General features: G+C 40.6%; 3 protein-coding genes across 8 annotated transcripts; 1 reads left to right on the top strand and 2 right to left on the bottom strand.

Annotated features, from left to right (window-relative positions):
• Positions 1-265: 265 nt before the first annotated feature.
• On the bottom strand, positions 266-4,222 carry LOC147205128 (THAP domain-containing protein 6). Of its 2 annotated transcripts, none has more exons than XM_086111431.1 (6): positions 4,048-4,222; positions 2,570-2,762; positions 2,105-2,227; positions 1,195-1,405; positions 856-1,009; positions 266-782 (listed from the first exon to the last, which is right to left on the bottom strand). In XM_086111431.1, the coding sequence occupies exons 1-6, from the start codon at positions 4,125-4,127 to the stop codon at positions 590-592; spliced, it is 954 nt and encodes a 317-aa protein (XP_085967557.1). In that variant the 5' UTR covers positions 4,128-4,222; the 3' UTR covers positions 266-589. The 2 variants fall into 2 exon arrangements, with proteins under 2 accessions (XP_085967557.1, XP_085967558.1); XM_086111432.1 differs by lacking the exon at positions 4,048-4,222 and adding an exon at positions 3,546-4,005.
• A 961-nt stretch (positions 4,223-5,183) lies between these two features.
• On the top strand, positions 5,184-15,086 carry agpat9l (1-acylglycerol-3-phosphate O-acyltransferase 9, like). Of its 5 annotated transcripts, XM_086112564.1 has the most exons (14): positions 5,184-5,286; positions 6,575-6,787; positions 7,103-7,169; positions 9,471-9,619; positions 9,698-9,843; positions 10,669-10,743; positions 10,834-10,923; positions 11,001-11,094; positions 12,718-12,833; positions 13,486-13,541; positions 13,711-13,796; positions 14,030-14,158; positions 14,229-14,308; positions 14,498-15,086. In XM_086112564.1, exons 2-14 carry the CDS (start codon positions 6,644-6,646, stop codon positions 14,604-14,606), a joined length of 1,341 nt encoding a protein of 446 aa, XP_085968690.1. In that variant the 5' UTR covers positions 5,184-5,286; positions 6,575-6,643; the 3' UTR covers positions 14,607-15,086. The 5 variants fall into 5 exon arrangements, with proteins under 5 accessions (XP_085968690.1, XP_085968686.1, XP_085968689.1 ...); XM_086112560.1 differs by having other exon boundaries at positions 14,030-14,308; XM_086112563.1 differs by having other exon boundaries at positions 5,192-5,286; positions 6,622-6,787; positions 14,030-14,308.
• A 2,805-nt stretch (positions 15,087-17,891) lies between these two features.
• myl7 (myosin, light chain 7, regulatory) lies at positions 17,892-19,742 on the bottom strand. Its single transcript, XM_086112567.1, has 7 exons — positions 19,634-19,742; positions 19,473-19,574; positions 19,333-19,408; positions 18,422-18,526; positions 18,267-18,345; positions 18,137-18,185; positions 17,892-18,047 (listed from the first exon to the last, which is right to left on the bottom strand). The coding sequence occupies exons 1-7, from the start codon at positions 19,634-19,636 to the stop codon at positions 17,943-17,945; spliced, it is 519 nt and encodes a 172-aa protein (XP_085968693.1). The 5' UTR covers positions 19,637-19,742; the 3' UTR covers positions 17,892-17,942.
• Positions 19,743-20,262: the final 520 nt, after the last annotated feature.

Here is a 20,262-nt window from a genome sequence, read left to right as displayed (position 1 = left end):
ATGGTTGTTCGTCCATGTATGCCCTGCGATTGGCTGGCAACTATGTACCCTGCCTACTCTCCGAAAACAGCTGGGATAGGCTCCAGCACGCCCGCGACCCTCGTGAGGATAAGCGGATTACAAAATGGATGGATGGATGGGTTGTTATTGTGGTTGCAGCACATTCGCAGGAAGGCATTTGTAAATTCCCTTATTTGTGGATATTGTAGGGGGGAGAGAGGGGTTATCCTGTTATTTCTTGGAAAAACAATTTCAGTTCACACCATTGAAGTAACTCGTGTGCTTTACTGTGCAAATGTTCAAAACTTGTTGTATATTAAATGGTACAAAACGGTGTTCTGATTCTGGAGGTTTTAGATGAGGATTTTTTTTCTTAAAGTTATTTGCAACAGCCTCTCAACATGTTTAAAAGCAAAGGAAGAAGTTCTTAAAAAAAAAATCAAGCTTCACTTTAATTCCGTGGTACAAAAATCCAACAAATAAGAAATTGAACTGAGCATGTCTAATCTTATTAACAGTCTATGTACATTTTAGAGGTCACTCTTGTAAAAAAAAAAAAAAAAAAAAGAATAAATAAAATACTGCAAGTTTATGATACTCCTGGGTTGTCTTCTGATTGGGGGACTGTGTCCACATCTTTTAAACAGATTACATGTATTATATTTTGCTGAATATCGGTTTCTGTGTCAGCGAGGGTCTCACATTCATCCTCGGCCGCTTCTTCGCCGGTTCTTTCCAACACAGAATCAAGCCCAGGCTTGTCATCTACGGAGCTCATCCACCTTTTGGGACAAGACAACTGCTTTCATTTCTGATTACTTTTCGAAGGAGTTTCTCAAAGTACAGTTCACATACCTTTGAAGAGTGTGTGGGTGTGGCAATTGGAGGTGGAGAGACTTTCTCAGGTAGTTATAAGCTTTTGGACCATGTAAGTGGAGAGTGAGGGCAAACTCTCTCTGGTCTCGAGTGTAGTCGTTGCCCTGTTTGGACAATAGGTGGACTGGCAGACCTGGAATTCAAACGCAGCCATTTTGGATGTGTGTCACTTGAATTGACCAAATGTTGGGTCAATTGTATCTTCAGGGACCAACGTACAGGGGTTCCGTTAAATTTGGCCAGTTGGGCCTGCAGTGGCCAAATTCATGCTTGGAGGCCAGACAACGACGGCAAAAACAAGATCATGCGTCACCTCACCCGAGTATGAATCCAGCTTCTCTCTGAGCTCTTCGTTGATGAGGTTCTTTCCCCTCAGATCCTCCAAAAGATCAAACACTGTGTTCTTGGCCCGCCGTTCTCGGTCCTTCACGTTCCTCAGCTCGCGCTCTAGACCCTCCACCCTCGCTAGGGCCTCTGTCAGTCGGGCCTTGAGACCGGCAGGAGACGCAGGCAGCGCATAGCAGTGCTCCTAGAATAAGATAAGATAAGATAAGAAAACCTTTATTAGTCTCGCAATGGAGAAATTCCCAATTCACAGCAGCAAAGTTATGAATGGGACTTTCAATTAAAATTCAGGGCAAAGGGGGCATGGGACGGATTTTTTTTTCAAATTCCAATTTTATTTTAAAGCCATATCAGGAGGCCCCACTTAAAGATGAAAGAAAATATCATGGAATGGATTCCGTTCCATCTCTGATATTCCACTGTCATTTTCTGATGGTAGCAAAACATGCCCACATCGAATCGTATCCGCACTCAAGCATGTGAATGTGACGTGTTTCAGAAAAGGGAGCAAAGCCAATGACACGGATGTCGGAGCACGCGACGCTCACCAGCATTTCAGCCATGGCAAAAGTGTTGCACTTGTGGCCGACATCTGCTCCTGCATGAGGGCGTTTGTTGTGTTTGTGTTTTACCGGTTTACCAGCAATCAGTAAACGGGTGAAAAATACATCATGATCGTGGCTCTCCTTTCTTACATACAGGGGCATTAGACAAATTAAGTATTCTGTTAAAACAGACAAAAAGCAACGGCGATAACCTACAGCTTCCTGTGACAGGGAGGGGATTTCCGCAATCGATAAATGACACAAAAGTCTAAAATATAAAGAATAAAGATAGGTTCACCATTAAAAGAAACAAACAAACAAAAAAACATTATACTCACAACATCAGGAAGAGGGGATGGCTGTGGTGGTGGTGATTCAGTCTGCGGCACATTCTTTGAAGCAACAGATGCCACTGACTCTCGAGCTTTCTTGGAGGTTTGTGTTGTCCTGGTAAACACTTGCTGATGTGGAGGGTGAAAAAAAAAAATCACATTCATAAAAATACCTTTTTATAATGTTTGTAAACAGGAGCTGTAGCACCACTGGCAAAAAGTAATTTACTACCACTGACTTGGAATACATTTCTTCCACTGAAAACTATGTTAAGATGGATTGAATATAATTTGTATATAATTGAGACAACTAGAATGGCTCTCCTGTTCGCTAACGTCAGCTCTACAGTGCACTATTTCACCATCAAAAAGTACACCTGGTCCATAAATCCGGCAGCGGAAAAGTCAATTAATTAGCCAGTCCTTCAATGATCATGAATTCCCACAAAGTTTACACTCGACGAGACTCACTTTTTGGACAGGAGACTGGAAGCTGAAGACAGAAGGTTTGGCTCCCTCCCTAATCCTGACAGTCTGGCCTGTGGCGTCAATGTCCTCGAGTTTGAAGTGCTCGCTGCAGAGAACCGATGACTTGGTGGCGGAGAAACCTCTCTTCCTTGCTGCCACTTCCCACTGCCTCCTCAAGAACTTCTCTTTTGGAAACCTGCAAATATGACCACATACGAGTGCTTATGAATCAGCAATGTTAGCTGCAGAGCGATCGATAGTTTAACATACTCTACTCACAAATAAATTGGGGATATTTGGCTTTCAGGTGAAATTTATGGAAAATGTAAAAAGTTCACGCTAGTGATATCATATCACGAAAGTAGGACATTTAAATAAAAGGATGCACTGGTGAGTTTCTCACTTTAAACGATTAATTGAAAGAAAAGCTAACAACAATGGTGGGTTGTGGCCAAAGGACGTCCACTTCTATATCTTTCTGTGACTCTTCCCGTCTCTCTGTAGCTACCTGTAGATTACACTCTGTGACACTTTAAGCTCAGTGGCCACTTCCGTTTGAGAATGTCTTGTTTGAAGCATCACAATGGCAAGGTACTGTTGATTCATTGTTAGGCGTCGTCTTGGTCTCATGATGTCAAAATGTGAACAGCATGATGAGGACGACCAGCTCAAATTGAACCAGGACATTTATTGGTCGACTGATGGATCAAACGCCTGTTGTGAATTTTGCTGTTAAGATCATCGTTAGAGAATAGCAACTTGTGCAAAGAGGACTGAAACATTCAACAGTTGAACAGTTGCATTCAAAAGCTTCGAGAAGGTCACATTAAGTTCACCTGTAAAGGTTGGTTTGAGTTCCTTTTAGTCTCGTCCTGAAATTTCACCTGAAAGACAAATATCCCTAACTTTTTGAGGGTAGTGTAAGTGACACGCTAGTTCTGTGCTTCATATTTAACCCCAAAAGCTCATTCTGTTTTACCTGTGAAAGGTAATTCCCTGCAATTTGCTTTGGGCTGTGCGGCGATTTGTACATCCCCATGCTGCACACGAGTCGGGCATCTTTTCTTTGAAAAGTCAGGCTTGCAAAGGACGTATTTGGTGTTTATTTTGTGTGGGTTTTGTTGCAAAATCTACGTGGGATTACGTTCGGAAGCCAAAACCGCGTTCACGAAGTCTATTTTGCCCGGGAAAAGATGGCGACAGATTTGACGTGCGAGTGTAAGAAGTGTTTACTTCCGCTTTATTTTATTTTGTTGACGTGTTTCCGCAACATCGGCCCATCTGGCAACAGGGACCGTGTCGGGACATCCAATGTTATCGGAGTGGTTTTTTAAAACGGATATAAGAGGAAAACACCGCCTTCTATCAAACGAAAACAAAGCCTGGAGCGATACTAGTATTAGCTCATTCCTGTCACCGTTTAAACATGACTACAGTAAATTGTTAAGTGAAGTCGCATTCTTCAAGTTTTATCTACTTACTTATGGAATGTGATTCTCTTGGCTTTGGTCTCCGCCGTGCGCTTATTCACGCAACCCAACGCAGCACAGTACTGAGGCATATCTTCATTTTGCTTTAAAAAAAACTAACATTGATGTGCCGCTCGCAATTACCGCTCAAAAATGGCGTCTACATAGACGTAGTGTTGTTACCCACAAGCCCCTGCGGCAAGGAATTTCTTGTTCTAGTAAATTTAATATGGCGGATGGCAAACCAATTTACAGTGCATTGCCGTCATCTACTGGGCTGGAGTATAGATGAGGGAAATAACCTACTCACAATGTAGTCTGAATTTGGTTGGAGTTGCGGTTCCAAGAAGATTTTCACAATAGGACAGGAGATATGAAGCATCCTTCTGTATACTGTACTGTATATGCTACTTGCCAACAGATGAACAAAGGCTACAAGAAAACTCCAGTTGTTTATTTACAATGCACGCTCTCATCGCAAGATTACCATTGGAGCATCCTGCCATGCAAACTGTGCAATTACATGGAATAAAACTCTGAAAACTCATCTTGTTGCAATGCACGGTCACGTCGCAAGATTACCATTGGAGAATCCTGCTATGCAGAGTGTGCAATTACAGGGAATAAAACTCTGGACAGGGAATACAACTCTGGGCCAGTGAATACTGCTTTTCTTGTATATTTTAATTGAAAAAAGAACTAATGTATATATTACTTTAATTATATTAATTTAATTCGGATTTTTCCTTATTATATATTATTGTATTTATTGTGGTTTGTTTCCCTTATGATCTTATGACCAGCACTTTGTTACAGCTGGGGTTGTTAAAGCAGTCTACAAATAAAGTTTTTAGTTGCTCATTTCTGTTTAGTTGCTGATCTCGTGTAATGGTATACTATACATGTATACAGTACTATACTTTATTAAACCTATGCGTCAATGAACTTTATTGTCATGACTATCATTTGAGTTGTAAAGCTTCTGTGTCATTCAGGGATGATATCACGGCACGGCTCTGTCCTAATAAACGAGTTTTATTTTTTAAATTTTGTTTAACACCAATCAAGCATCGCTCGCGTTGCTTTGACGCCGTTGAACGCAACTCGTTGAACTTTGGCACGCAAATGGTGAAATGGGCGTGCCCAATCCGCTTAGCGTGCAGTCTTGTCGCGAGTGAGTCAAGAAAGACAAGCCGAGTTGCAGTTTCCTTCCGAAATAATGACGCTTTTCGCCACAAGGGACGAGCCAAGGTAGGAAACATCCAAATATGTTGACTGTGCAAGGTACTGACGAGTCGATCGAGGAAAACGTTGCATGTTTTGTCGGTTTAAAAGTGATCGCTGACGGCTTGTCTTGTAACTTGGAGCTGTCCTGAGTGCAGTCCAGTATTGTCCAAGTATTAAAGCTTATGAAGTGGTTACGAAGAGCAGCATTTCACAACTTTTGTTGAACCCAAGCTCATATTGAACATTTAAAATAAATTTAAAAAATCACACCACCAAACAAAAATGTCAATAGTTAAGTGTTTCTCTTTTTTTTAAATACACAACGTGGCACCTTAAAAATACTCACAAGCTTTCCAAGTGCACTTTATTGACGAATAACCAACATTTCAATAATAAACTAGTCTACATACAATACGAGGCAGTCTTTCTTTCTAAAAATGATACCTGTATTTATTTTTGTAAATCAACATTGAACATTAATGCTGCACTTAATGCTTCAATTAAAATGTTTAACAGACATTTTTAATTCAATTATATTTTTGGGGTTTAAAATCGTCAATGTTCTTAAAGAGTAAAAGCAAATGTTTTGTACTGCACTTGAAAAAGTGAAATACAACTGAACCATAGTTTGCTGGATTTAAAAGGTTATACTGACTGTATGCTTAGCTAATTCTAATAGAAAAGCTTTAATTGTAAATGTAATTTGTATTTATTTCAGTGATTGTTTTGTATTTTCTGCCATACCCTGAATAAATAATGCTCTCATGCAGGGGTGCATTCGAGTGTCTCGCTTCTCTGATCTATTGTCCTTTTTGTGAATACCCCATGGTTCAATTTCCTTGTTTCTTTTGTCCCTGTTTGGTTTTTTATGCCTAATAGGACCCTGAGATCTTGAAAACAGTTGACTTAACCTCTGATGTCTTCTATTATATCATGTTGACATCCGCTGACGACGAAAAAAGTAATACAACTATTTTGACAGAGTAACAGAAAGTACAGAGATGAGCATTTTAAAATATAAGGAGTGAAAAGTCATCAGGAAAATGAATACTGGAGCCAAGTACACACAGTACAAAATGTATTTAACAAGTAACAAAGTCATTGAACTTCTTAATACTGCTCTTGTTTCAAATTAATCACGTTCCAAGAATGTCACCAGGATACCTTCTGCCATCTAGTGGAAGAGCATTGAATTGTTTTGCTTCTCACTACGTTGCTAGCATAGATAGATGAACAAATTGATACTTTATTTTGTCGTCAATCAAGAATAATTTTCGCACTAATGAAATGAAGTTTGGTGATTTTTCAACAGCAGAGTAGCTGGAAATCGCTGACATTGAGTGTGACAGCTTCTGATAGGCTCTAAAAAGAAGAGTTGGAGATGGAGGACTTTTGGGCTGTTGTGGTTTGGGCTGGGAGGATCTGGCTGTGCCTGATCGTCAGCCTCATTATGATCCCTGCCATGTTTGGCTTCTCACTGGGCATCTCGGAGACCTACATGGACATCTTGGTCAAAATATTGGAGGTACACTACTTCAAATCTAGGCTCCAGTTTTTTTTTGTGTGTGTGTGCTTTGGTTAAAAAAAAAAACTTGCATCTATGGTTAACTGAAGTTTTTAAATTGTGAGAGTGTGTGTGTGTGAGTGTGTATGGAGAGTTGTTTGTATCTGCCAAGCATTTAATTAGCTGACGACCAGTCGAGGGTGGACCCTGTCTCTCGCCCAATGCCAGCTGGAATAAGTTCCACCTTATCTGCAACCATGATGAAAACAACTAGACTATTAAAAAAACGAAGTGTAAAAACTTCATCGTGGTCATGTTTTTTTTTTCTCTTATTAGTGGGCCACACTAAAGTTGCAGAAGGCAACGGCAGAAGAACATGCACTCAAAGCTTCTGCATCCAGTGGTAAGTACAATTGATGGATTACAACGTGTACAGGCTGTTCACGCGCCAGGTTTTTGCGATATAAAAATAAATAAATAAATTGACACGCACAAGTCAACTGAAAATGTAAAAAATATCTTTTGGAAAGGGGCAGGGAGAAATAACTAGATCATGTGGTTGAACTAAGGTGCACGCCCTCTTCTGAGTGGGGGCGTGGCTGTATGCAGAATCAACCAATCAAACTTATGTTAAATGGGATTCAGCACAGACTTGTCACGTTTTAAATGAATTTCATTCATCAGGTCGAGCTATTCCAGTGGCTTTTTGCTGACTTTTAATTTCATTTTGTCTAGCAGAAGCCCAACTGCTTTTTGGAGTTGGCATGGGCCCATATTAGATTCTACCGGTATGACCACGGTGTGTATTAAAATTACAGCTCTAAAATGACCTTTTTTGAAATATCTAGGCCAATAAAAACAGTTTTTCCATTGAGCACAATGTATTGTATTTGGTAACAAAATCTAGGATATTTGGCACATTAAAAATGTGTACAGTGTTAAGTTTAAATAAACAACTCTTCTGTGTTCATTTTTAGTAAATCACCGTGTCGCATCACCGGTGACCTATTTTTAAAACGGACTTGTGGACTAGACGTTGTCCTTGGGGCTAACTACGACTTGCTGGCCCTTTTTTTTTCTTCCCCCCCCCCCCCAAGGACAACGCACATGAGTCAACAGAAAAAAAATACATCTGAGTTTGTTTGTATCCATGCCTAACTGTCCATGTTACAAAAACCTGGCATTTGAACAAGTAGATTGATCGATAGATAGATAGATATTGTGAAATATGGAGGCGCCGCAACGTGCCATTTCCTCATGTAGTTCGAGCCAGGCGAAGCATGCTGAAAGACCACAAAAAATAAGATGTAGCAACGAACGTGGCTTTCTTTGCAGGCAGTAAACACAAGTCGCCGTGTGCGTTTATGACAGGCCACAGGGTCAAGTTGCGGAGGGAGCTATCTCACAAGATGCTATTACTCAACGCCGGTGTCACACATGCTGTGGTAGACCCCTTCGTAGGAAGGGGTGGGGGGGAGCGTTTTGCAGTCAGTGCGCATTTCAAATCCTCCCGTATGGAGAATTATTTTGATGAAAAGAAAACCATGATTACGCCACAAGTTAAAAGTCGTTATTGTGTGAGACTAGAAAGACAGAAAGAAAGAAAGAAAAAATTACTTATATTTTGGATAAGTCCCATATTAACAAAATGAAAGTTCCTATGTATTTGTGATTAAAGTAATATATTTTCCAAGTTAATACTGGCACATTCTTAAGAAGAAAAAAATTGCGCAACATATTTTGGAGCGAAGTTTATTAAATAAAGTAATTTATTTAGAGAGAAAAAACTTTTTTTTGTGATTCAACTCATACTGTATAAGATTTTTTTTTTAAACCTTATATCACTCGAAAAACCTTTTATATCACGATTTGGTAAAATGAGTATGTTTTCACAAATCTGTACACATGTGGATATTATTTTTACAAATTATTGATAAATCTAAACATATTGAAAATGGCTCTCTGTGAACATTGGGTGTTAATGGTTGAACAAATGTGACGTTTTTGGGGCTATCCTGAAAAGTGGTGATTTTGGATGTGCATATTTTCAAGATAAAAATAATAGTTTTGAGCAAAGCCTGCGTTTTGCGATTTAAAAAGTCGTACATTTTATGAGAACCGCAGTAAAAGAAAAAAATATATATTTTTAAATAAGTATTTTTCAAAAATGTCTATTTTCAAGACTGAAGTTGCAATTTTCAAAGAAAAGTCTTTTTTGGGGGGATTAAGTTATATTAGAGAAGAATGTTATAAGATTTCGCGATTGAAAGCCACAATTTCCAGATGGCCTCCTCAAACGTTCGTTTTTAGACTTGCGTCACCCCTTGCTATGAAGAAAGAAACAAGCTACGTCAGCATTGAGCGCTTGCAAAGTGTGTCACTGTTAAATGTATTGTTACATAACCCGGTCTCGAGTCAATATAAAAAGCATGTGTGCTTAAGCGGATAGTACTGCACCAATAATTGTGCGATTGGACATTTGAATCTATGCTGTTATCTGTCATCCTGGATTTTGCCCTCTCTATCAGTTGAAACCAGATCAACTTTTGTGATGACATCTTTCAAGTGGATCGTCATATTTGCTCGCCCCGTATTGTGTCGGGTCAAGCTGACATTAAAATGCATGTGCATAACTGAGCTGTCTGAAAATGTTTTTTTTTATGTCATTTGTGTGTGTGTGTGCATGCGTGGGTGTGGGTGTCAGCTCTCATCCAGAGGGAAGACGGCTCCATGGAGAAAGAGTTAGAGGAACTAAGGCGAAGTCGCCCCAAACCTCCAGTGGGCGGCGATTTCACACTTAGCGACTGTTTCTATTTCACCCGCCGAGGAATTGAGAGCATTGTGGAGGATGAAGTATGACCCGTGACTTTGTTTCACGTCATGAACAGCAGTTATCATCCGAATTTTTTGAAATTCAGCTTTCGATTGAAGGTGACCCAGCGGTTCACTTCAGAGGAGCTGGTGTCTTGGAACCTTCTGACCCGCACCAACAATGACTTCCAGTACATCAGTCTGAGGCTAACACTGGTCTATGGACTTGGCATTTTTGTCCGATACTGCATCCTCGCACCTCTCAGGTTTACACTCATGATTTATTTATTGTTGTTGTTTTTGATGTGTCCCTTGGGTGTCTTTGAGGAAGCACTACTCACCACAAAGGGAGTCCCGGAGACATAACATCATAAGATTCCATGAAATAAAAATTTGCTCCTCATTGTTGGGGGTAAAATAGGAGCTGTAGCCTCCATTTCATACTATAATCAGTACTCTGCATTACCATGAGACAGAACTTCCTCCTTAAAATTAGTTATTTATTCATACTATTCCTTAACTGTAAAAAAAAAAAAAAAACCTTAAATCAATAATCATAGAGTGTATTATATTAGACTCACTCTTCAGGCTGGACCATCTAATTGAAACTCATAAAAGGTCATCAACATGACACACTATTATTCATTACTGGCTCTGTTAGTGGGACACATTCTCTTTTTGAGAACATCGAAATGCTTCACTTTTTCGACTCTTGATATAGAAAGCTTTACCAAACTTAATCTTCTGTGGACAAGACGGAATAATCGTAAGCTTGACGTCATTGAAGTACACCGATTGCTGACATACGGACACCTGCGTCTGCTCAAACAACACAAACAAACACACTTAAGAGATCACATTCTGCAATTTTAGACTCCAGTGAAAGCATAGAAAATTGAAAGTGGTCTAAATAGGCTACGATAGAAGTGTGTCCATCATTAAATAAGCAAAGTAATGACTGACGGCGGCTAGAAGATTAAAACCAAGGTTACTCCAAGGTTATGTTCACAGGAATAGAAAAATTGGTTCCAGGCTTTTTTTTTTAACAAATCCGTCAGTGTTGCAAACCACGCGTTGTGTTCTCTCCTCAGGATAACTCTGGCCTGCATTGGCCTCACCTGGCTGGTCATCGGGACATCTGCAGTGGGGCTGCTCCCCAATTGGAGGTAGCTACAAACCACATTGTCAACTATCCCTTATGACTTTTTATGATTAGCATCGCAGTTTTCAAGGTCATGCTCCGTATTTGTCATCAGGGTGAAGTTCTGGCTCAGTGAGTGGGTCCACGTCATGTGTTACAGGATCTGTGCCCGAGGCCTCTCCGCTGCTATCCGCTATCATAACAGGCAAGCGAAACCAAGACAAAATGCTGCATATGAAGGTCTTTGATTTGTCTTGACACGCTTTCCTCTTGGTACATCAGGGAAAATATCCCCCAAAAAGGAGGCATTTGTGTGGCTAATCACACCACCCCCATTGACATTGTGATACTCTGCAATGATGCCTGCTATGCCATGGTAAGAAGGGGAATACCCATTCCTGACCTACATTTTAGTAATTCCTAGACGAGATAGCTTTAGTTGACAAAAAAAAAGGATTCCTCATTAAATGCACATCACATAACTCAAATTCAACAGCTAATTTTTGACAAAATACTACAGTATTATGATAAGAAAATAGAATGGCCTCAACTATCGAACAGGTAAAACAAAAATATTTAGTAGCATATTAACCACATGACCAGCACCCACCCTATACTTCAGCTTTCTGATCTTTCTTTTCGAGCAATGGCCAAAACTATCACGTATATGTAGTTAGTTTTGTTTTGTTTGTTTGTTTTAATTTATTTCATTGGGACAGTGCACATTAATCAACACAAGAATGAACAGTGTAAATTCGCCGGACTTAGCATAAATGCTCATTTTCAGCAGTAGTCCCAAAGAAGGTTTCTAGAATAACACAGTGAGACACATAAACTTTAAGTCCACAATGACAGAAATAAAAACCAAATGATTAAGACATCATGAAAGAAGGCGAAGCAACCAATTGATGTAGCCCAGGTAGCAGTGAAGCTAGCCCAGGTTGCAGAGGTTGATGTTCAGGTAGCAAGAAAGGAATGGATGTAGCCCAGATAGCCTAGCATCCAGGTGGTTTATGCTCTGTTGTAATGGTCCTGGGTTTATTTCAACATCGCCAGCAAGAGGCAGAATCAACAGCAGGTGCACAACTCTCAGGAGAGATTTAGAAGATGGTGACAGTTCATGTTTACCAGGGGGTGGCCTAGCATGGCCCTCACCCAGTATTTTTGTAAAAAGAAGATGTTGGCTCACCTTTACTTGTCAGGCTTGATCACTGGTTTTATCCTTCCTTTGTTGAAACGTTTGACACAGCAACAGGTACAGAGTTACACAAACAAGTAACAGATGGGCTGAAAACCCCTCGTCTTTGAAGGTTTCCTAAGCGCTTTTGTGACTGTTCCACAGTGGCCATCTTTGATTTAAAAAAAAAAAAAAAAAGATTGTGTATGTGTGGGCCCCCCAACTTTATTGTAAGCATGCTGCTAACGTTACAGAAGCCGAGTGTGCTGTTCATTTCAACAGATGGGGAACAGGAACCTGTCTAAAATGCTACATTTCCCTCCATTTCTCAGTCACTCAAAATTGGGTTATTGGGTAACGCATTGACGTTAGCACACACAAAGCTAACTCTAGCCTGAAAATGACTAGCAACCCCTTAATGCCAGGAGTTATGTGGAAAACTTTGAGCTTCATAGAAAGTTTTCCACAAGGCACTTGTCGAGTTGTTTCGTCAACGGAAACTTACGCACATCTCTTCCTCTTTCAGTCATCAAAGAGTTAGCTTGTCACTGACATGTAAAAAAATAAAAAGGGTATCAATGAAACCATTCAATATGGTCAGCAATGAAGAAAACCACACCGTTGGGAGTCTCTGTGTAGAACACAGGAAGAAACGCAAACTACGCACGGGAAGGCCATAGCCAAGATTCGAAACTGGAACCTCAGAACTGTGAAGTAGACAATCACTAATCACTCTACACTTGTGTTGGCGAAGATGAACATGTGACTCTTTATTCTTGTAAACCATGTCAAAAGTGTGCAAAATCAAACCACGTGTGTTAGGTGGGCCAGGTGCACGGAGGTCTCATGGGGGTGATCCAGCGGGCCATGGTGCGATCCTGTCCCCACGTGTGGTTCGAGCGAGCCGAGATGAAAGATCGTCATCTGGTGACCAAGAGGTCAGTTGCACATATTTGACCCTCCGTGCTTGCCATCGCTTTCCTAAAGTTCCTAAAGTTGTGATATTACAATTCAAAAAATGTCATTTTGCAAGAAGTCCACATTTTACGTGAAAAAAACAAATTCTACATAGAATCATCATCTTATGAAACAACAAGACAAATGACAAAGTTGTGGTATTATGGCAAAAACACCCTAAGGTTTACAGTAAGAAAGTTGAAATCGTATGAGGAAAAAAAAAATCCATAATGAAACAAGACAAAATAAACTATAATACAAGGAATATCACAATTGAATTATATTTATAAAAGAAAAAACGTACATATTTAGTAATTGAATAAAAATGTCATGCTCATAAAAAGAAAATAAAAATTACATCTCAAAAGTATAAAACAAGACTTAAAAATTACATTTGAATGTCTTGACCCTTTGTTCGATGCATTTGGTTAGTACCAGCAATTGACTCACATACCGCTAGGGGGAGCCTTCGTACCACTACTGGCACGCATACCACACTTTAAGAATCACCGCAATAAAGCATATATTTGCAGAAAATGAAAAATGGTTAAATTAATTTGTTTGTTACTTAAAATTTCCTGTGCTGTATTTAAACTGGCAACGGCTTCCATGACCTCTCTGTGCCACCCTCAGGTTAAAAGATCACGTGAATGACAAGACAAAGCTCCCCATATTGATATTCCCAGAAGGCAAGTTGAAACGCCCGTGTGATGTTTTTCTTGGTAGCGTCACTGCAGGTTGTTATTTCATCTCTGAGTGATGAGGGGTACGACAGTCCATAATGTGGTTTTGGACCTCACGCATACACATGCTCTCCTTGTCTCACTTTTGGATGTTGTTGCTGTTTGGTGTCCATAGGAACCTGCATCAACAACACGTCAGTCATGATGTTTAAGAAGGGGAGTTTTGAAATTGGAGCAACAATTTACCCCATTGCCATAAAGGTATTTTGGTCACTTGTTTTGTCCTGTTTTTTTCTGATCATAAGGATTCATCACTATATTTTATTTTACATTTCATGTTTTTTTTTTGTATGTGAACGCTTTGATTTGGTTAATCAAATCGAAACTCATTTTCTGATTGAAACTTGTTTTTATTTCGCCCCTAGTAATTAGCTTATTATTGATTTTTTTCCACTTTTTTTTTTAATGTTATTCTCTTGGTTTTCCAACCCCAGTATGACCCCAAGTTTGGAGATGCCTTCTGGAACAGTTCCAAGTACAGCATGGTGAGCTATCTGCTGAGGATGATGACCAGCTGGGCTCTTGTCTGCAATGTCTGGTATCTACCCGCCATGCATCAACAGGTCTGTGCAACACGTCACTGCATATCGCACACACACACACACACACACGTGATTTTAAACTGGCATCCAGGAGGGGGAAGATGCCGTCCAGTTTGCCAACAGAGTCAAGTCAGCCATCGCTCACCAGGGAGGACTCGTGGACCTACAATGGTAAGACATGACTTTTGTTTATTTGGTCTGTTTTAAAGTCAGGAGCAAAGAGTCGCTTTTAAAGTCATACACACCCAGAGTTACAGATAATACAGTGTAGAGTGTGAAGCTGGTGACAACAGTCATACTTACAGCTCCTATGCTCGATGGGATGATCGGTAGAATAACGGCTTGTAAAAATATTCACAGGGACGGAGGCCTGAAGCGAGCGAAGGTGAAGGAGTCGTTCAAGGAGCAGCAGCAGAAGCAGTATAGCCACATGGTGGTGGGAGATGACAGCAGCAGTAACAGCGACTGAGAAGATGTCGCCAGGACCAGACCCCCCCCCCCCCCCAAAAAAACTCCTCTCCTCGCGACCTGGACGGACGTGCTATCACATACTGTGTCTTGCGCAAGTGCAATAGTGAACTTTGAGGAGATGAATGGCGAATGTGCTGCTGTTATTTCTATATTTCTTGATCTTGGTTGTCATGATGTTGAACGTAACTCATTGAATACAAAGAGAGTATTTGATACAAACACCGGATGCCTGATGACCACTTCATGTGCTGCTTTTTTTTTTTTTTCTAAATTAGAGTTTACAAATGTTGCCATCCTCTAATTGGCCGGGATTTTTTCCTGGTGCATGACGTGAATGTAGCAGCATGGTGTCGTAATGGTTCGCACCGCAGAGGTTCTCGGTTTGAATCTCAGCTCTGGTTTTGCTCTGTGGAGTTTTGCATGTTGTACCCGCTCTATCGAGAACGGCTGGAGAACATTAAATGTACATGGGAAAACATTGTGATACACAATCATTTGGTATAAGGAAATAATGCCACTCCGTTTGTAACATGCTCCAGATTTTGACATTACACACGGATTCCTAAACAGCTGAAACAAATTGTGCTGTATGGCACGTAAATAACACCAAACCTGACAATAAATGTGCCGAATGCAATTTGTGAGGTGATTAAAGTAGAACACACAAGTGTGACTTTTTGGTTGGCCGTGCGATGGAGGCTTTGCTGCATATTTTGTCCTCGACGTCTTCCGTCTTGTGTTGTTCTTCAGTCTCGTTACCTGAAAACCAAATCAAGTGTTAGTATGTTGGGTAAGCGTGCGGGATGCATGTTATTGATCGGGACCGACGGGCACCTACTTGAATGATCGGCACTGCCTTCAGTGTCCTGAAACATCAACAGATATCTTCAATGTAAGTACTGTATGTTGGGGGGGGGGGGTTACTTGAAGGCATCTCTTACCTCTGTTAATTTACATTTGTTTTTCTTCCTCTCTTCCAAATATCTGCAATTTGAATGACAATAATAACAATGAGATGCCAATGTATTGACCTTGAAGTAAGTCCAAAACAGTTGGTCACAATTATGAATACAATCATCTTCAAACTGCAGAACTGTACTACTGTAGTCGTTTACTCGATTTATTTATATCTGTGTCAGTGGTTCTCACCATTTTACACCAAATTAACTTACAAATATTCACCCTCTGAGTACCACCGTTGTTATCAATATTAAAGACCCTGTATCCTGAAATCTGAGATTTGTTTCTAACTGCATTACTGCCGGGCGGCCCGGTAGTCCAGTGGTTAGCACGTCGGCTTCACAGTGCAGAGGTACCGGGTTCGATTCCAGCTCCGGCCTCCCTGTGTGGAGTTTGCATGTTCTCCCCGGGCCTGCGTGGGTTTTCTCCGGGTGCTCCGGTTTCCTCCCACATTCCAAAAACATGCATGTCAGGCTGATTGGACACTCTAAATTGTCCCTCGTGTGAGTGTGGGCGTGGATGGTTGTTCGTCTCTGTGTGCCCTGCGATTGGCTGGCAACTGATTCAGGGTGTCCCCCGCCTACTGCCCGGAGATGGCTGGGATAGGCTCCAGCACCCCCCGCGACCCTAGTGAGGATCAAGCGGTTCGGAAAATGGATGGATGGATGCATTACTGCCTTCACATCAGGGATGGGATGGATAATTGGCAGCCCGCAGACTGAGTAGCTCTTGATGACTTTTTGAAAATACACGTTTAGTGTAGATGAGCAGTTAGGACCAAATTTGGTCAAAAATATTGTGTCTTTTAGGTAAAATAGGCAGCGCATTACATTCTCATTGAATTTCATCACTACCCATCTGGTTAGAGACGCTATTTGCCATGAAAGATTTCATCCAGCCGCCACTCCAACAAAATTCCAAAAGTAAACAGCAGCGACGATTTGTTTACATTTTTTCCCATGTGAACCATTGACAGTTCGTTGAGAAGTCTACATTTGCTCCATGTGCAGCATTTTGTATACAGCGGTGGTTGTTTTAAAGTGCTCTAGAAATACAGTTGAGTTGCTCTATCGATACAAGTTGTCAGTAACCTTCCCACCTTTGCAGATATGAGTCGCAGTTCCTGTGGTCAAATTTGGCCGCTGTCTTCAGTCCATCCGGCAAGCCTACGTCCACTCGACCCGACGCTCCAGATGCAATCGGCATCTTGACCCGCAGGATCCGGACGCCAACCATACGGGAGAAGAACTTGTGCTCATTTGGATGCAACCCAGCAGCCCATTTTGTCATGCAGGATTTCAAAAGATCCCAGAATTTATTGTTCTTTTTTCTCAGTGAATGAGCAACAAGTAGTGGCCTCTTTAAGTTCATGTGAGGGGTTTGTTGTCATATCCATGGCAACTGTCAGGGGTGTTGTAAAAGGGGCTTGGCGCTGCAATCGGGGTGAATTTGAGAATATGTAAAATTGGATCCTTGACACAGAATAAAAATGAGGACCAAATATTTGTGTTGTCATAGTGACTAAAATCTTAAACAGTGATGGAAGCACTGACACATTTTTTTTACTTGCCTCCTTTACTCCTCTCCTTTTACTTGCCTCCTTTTGCCTACTTTACTCCTACTCATTACTGTATATAATGAGAATGATTAAAAATATATAGAATATATTTATACAGAATTTGTAACCTCCGTGTTTTTTTTGTGCTCATGTTATAAAAAAAATTTGGTGATATTTGTTCTAAAGTAAATATTTTATATCACACATATAGAGTAGATTACGTAGTGTACAAAAATTCGATGAATTTGGATATATGAGCAAATATTTTTTTCACTAAATCTACATTGGCTTTTTAACTTGTGCGTCTTTCTTCGACTTGCTGGGTGATGAAAACGAAAAAAAAAGATTCCAAAAAAACTGCATAATATATACAGGAAAATCTACTGACTAAAACTTGCCTGTACATACTAAGGTCTAACAAATTAATTTTTAAAAATCCGCTAAATTAATTTTCTCAATAAAGTTACAATAACTTGAAATTACAAATGTATTTGTAATTTTTACTTATCTCTGGGTGTATTTCCTTCTTATTTTCTTTTTCACTCTCTATAACAAGAAAGGATGTTAAAATATGAAGCCTGAAGTATTGTGGAATTTTCCATCCATTTTTAATGTGGTTCAACATTGAGTGGGGTAGTTGAGATTCGCTGTTTGGGACTTTTGAGCTCATGCATAAATGTGTGGGTGGTATGACAAGAAAGTTATCTGAAACTTGGAAGAAAAAAATTACAGAGTTATGGAAAATATTGACTCTGTTGTGAACAGTACAGTTACAGTATTTATTCCAGCGATTTCAAGGACTGTTACGGGCCTCGTTCAGGACTCTTCCTTCTCGTCTCCGTGTGTGATGATGTAGCAGAGGGACTTGTAGTCGATGTTTCCTGTCGGGTCGATGGGAGCCAACGCAAAGGCCTGATCTACCTTTTTAAGTAAAGCCAGAGGGAACATCACTGACGGCTCACAGTTGGAAAAAAAATGATATTTAAAAGGTTGAAAGAATATAAGCCGACCTCCTCTGGTGTGAATTTATCCGCCTGGTTCAACAATAGTCGTCGAAATCTGGACCAGATGAAGAATATACCGATTGAGCTTGCATTAAAAGTAAATACAGTGTGAGATGGGTGGATTGTCAAGACCTACTCTTCCTTGTTGACAAAACCTGTCGCGTTGGGATCGAAGAGCTTAAAGGCAGCGAGTATGGTGTCCTCTGGATCAGTGCCTGCACACGAATCACGAGCAAATCACAACCCAGCATCGTGGAAACAATTTTTCTTGGCAATGAGATCAATTCTCACCGTTGAGTTTCTCGCCAAACAGGGACAAGAAGACGGTGAAGTTGATTGGTCCTTTGCCCTCGTTCAACATTTCATCCAGCTCCTCTTCCTTCACGTTGAGCTTTCCTGACACACGCAAACACGTTGAATGACGTTGTTAATTTCGCATTTTCTGAGCACAGAACGGCGGCTCTGCAAGAGGGAGGGATGCGTTGCTGAGGGTGTGGTCACAGGTGACTTCAATCATGCCCAACCAAAGGGGCTCCTTTCATTCCTTTTAAAAGCAGCATCCTAATAGTGTACTTGAGGCTCGACATGCCAGAAGCCCAGTTGCAACATGGCGTGAACCTTTGGAGCATCCCCCCCCCCCCCCCCCAGCCCTTTTAAACATACAGTGCATGTATTTTTCCAACTTATGTGATAAAAGGACCACAATTTATTTTAAAAACGAATATAAAAATAAGCAAAATTAAGTACTAGTGGTACACATGTCACAAAGACTCCTCATGGCAAATGAAAAAATTGCTACAATACTATATAGAAAAAAAAATCTGGATCCAGATACATTTTTCATTTTTAAAGTAGAATATACATCTACTTTAAAAAAAATGTATCGGAATCCAGATGGTTTTATTTCGTGCAGCTACTTGACAAAATAAGCTAATTCAACACACCATTTTGGGGGGGGGGGTTCAGTATAGTTCACTTAGAGCATATTGCGCTTTTAATTTAAATATATTTGGATTTTATCTGAACCCTTTCCTGCGCCCTGTAATCTGATAACATGATCAGCTGTCCACTGTAGTAACCGCTTTGTTTCATTTTTAGGACTACTAGCTACTGCATTTTAATGTTGTCATAGTGATGGTACTTGGAAAACTGTTTTTTTGTTTTTGTTTTTTGTGAAGCACTAGTACAGAAGAAAAGCCTACCGAGTTGTGCATAGGTCTCCTTCAGGTCTTGCTTCTTAATAACACCATCTCTGTCTTGGTCGATGCAGCCAAAAGCCTATGGAAAACAACAATGGAGCCCTTCTGATGCGTTCACTTCGTTGATATGTTTTCACACTTACCTCCTTGAACTCTTGTATCTGGGACTGCTCAAACATGGAGAAGACATTGGAGCAAGCCTTCTGTGCTCCTCGCTGCCTCTTATTAGACGCTTTCTTGCTGGCCTACATCATTGATAACATTAAAATCACATTGTGGGTCTTGTCTTGTTCTGAATTCTTACCATGACTGCGTGATCCCGCGTGGACTCCCGGCCAAGGCCTGATGCCAGGGTGGGTTTTATGCGGGGCCAGTGTTATCTTCTCCCGCTTATAATAACCAGTGGTGGGAGCGCAGACCCTTACATGGATACAACTGCTGTCCGCATGTCGCAGAAGGGAGCTGATAAGAGGAGATGCAGGATTCCACGTGGCTGGGGAGTGGAGATATGCCAAGTAGGGTGGGCCAACGAGAGTGACCCTTGATGCTTGACAGTTCTATAATTTTGCTCGGCTCAGATTGTGACTTCAAATAACGATAAATCAATTACCAAGTAAATGGATGGATGGATGGATGGAGGAAATGCAGTAGTTCCAAAGATGTTCTGAAATAGCTCAACAGTTTGAAAGCGAAATGTGGAAATTGCAGTAGTTGTAGTAGTCGTAGATGTGAAATGAGCTGAACAATTTGAACTTTGAGTGGGTTCAATTGGTCAAAAAATGTGGAAGGAGGAAATAAATGTTCCTTAAGTGTCCTAAAGGGGTTGAACATTTCAAAGCTGGAATGGCTTCAAACGGTCAAGATGTAGAATGAAGTAAAGTAAAACTGAACTCTATCCTAAATTCAGAATTTTACTGTGGAAATTTAAGAATG

Source organism: Hippocampus guttulatus, chromosome 5 (genome assembly GCF_054856545.1).
Source record: "Hippocampus guttulatus isolate MCC_2025c chromosome 5, RoL_Hgut_1.0, whole genome shotgun sequence".
Lineage (NCBI taxonomy): Eukaryota > Metazoa > Chordata > Actinopteri > Syngnathiformes > Syngnathidae > Hippocampus > Hippocampus guttulatus.
The sequence above is the reverse complement of the archived record's forward strand: the minus strand, read 5'-3'. Positions and strand labels throughout refer to the sequence as shown.

Bases quoted from the DNA above. Each gene is read 5' to 3' on its own strand.
- LOC147205128 (XM_086111431.1), bottom strand. From the start codon at position 4,127: ATGCCTCAGTACTGTGCTGCGTTGGGTTGCGTGAATAAGCGCACGGCG. The intron at 2,228-2,569 runs GTGAGTCTCGTC...CCTCCACATCAG, and splicing joins TCCAGTCTCCTGTCCAAAAA to CAAGTGTTTACCAGGACAAC. The intron at 1,406-2,104 runs GTGAGTATAATG...ATCTTATTCTAG, and splicing joins CATCCCCTCTTCCTGATGTT to GAGCACTGCTATGCGCTGCC.
- agpat9l (XM_086112560.1), top strand. From the start codon at position 6,644: ATGGAGGACTTTTGGGCTGTTGTGGTTTGGGCTGGGAGGATCTGGCTG. The intron at 9,844-10,668 runs GTTTACACTCAT...TTCTCTCCTCAG, and splicing joins TGCATCCTCGCACCTCTCAG to GATAACTCTGGCCTGCATTG. The intron at 10,924-11,000 runs GCAAGCGAAACC...TTGGTACATCAG, and splicing joins GCTATCCGCTATCATAACAG to GGAAAATATCCCCCAAAAAG.
- myl7 (XM_086112567.1), bottom strand. The intron at 19,409-19,472 runs GTAAGTGTGAAA...TGTTTTCCATAG, and splicing joins AGATACAAGAGTTCAAGGAG to GCTTTTGGCTGCATCGACCA. The intron at 18,048-18,136 runs GTCGGCTTATAT...TTACTTAAAAAG, and splicing joins ATAAATTCACACCAGAGGAG to GTAGATCAGGCCTTTGCGTT.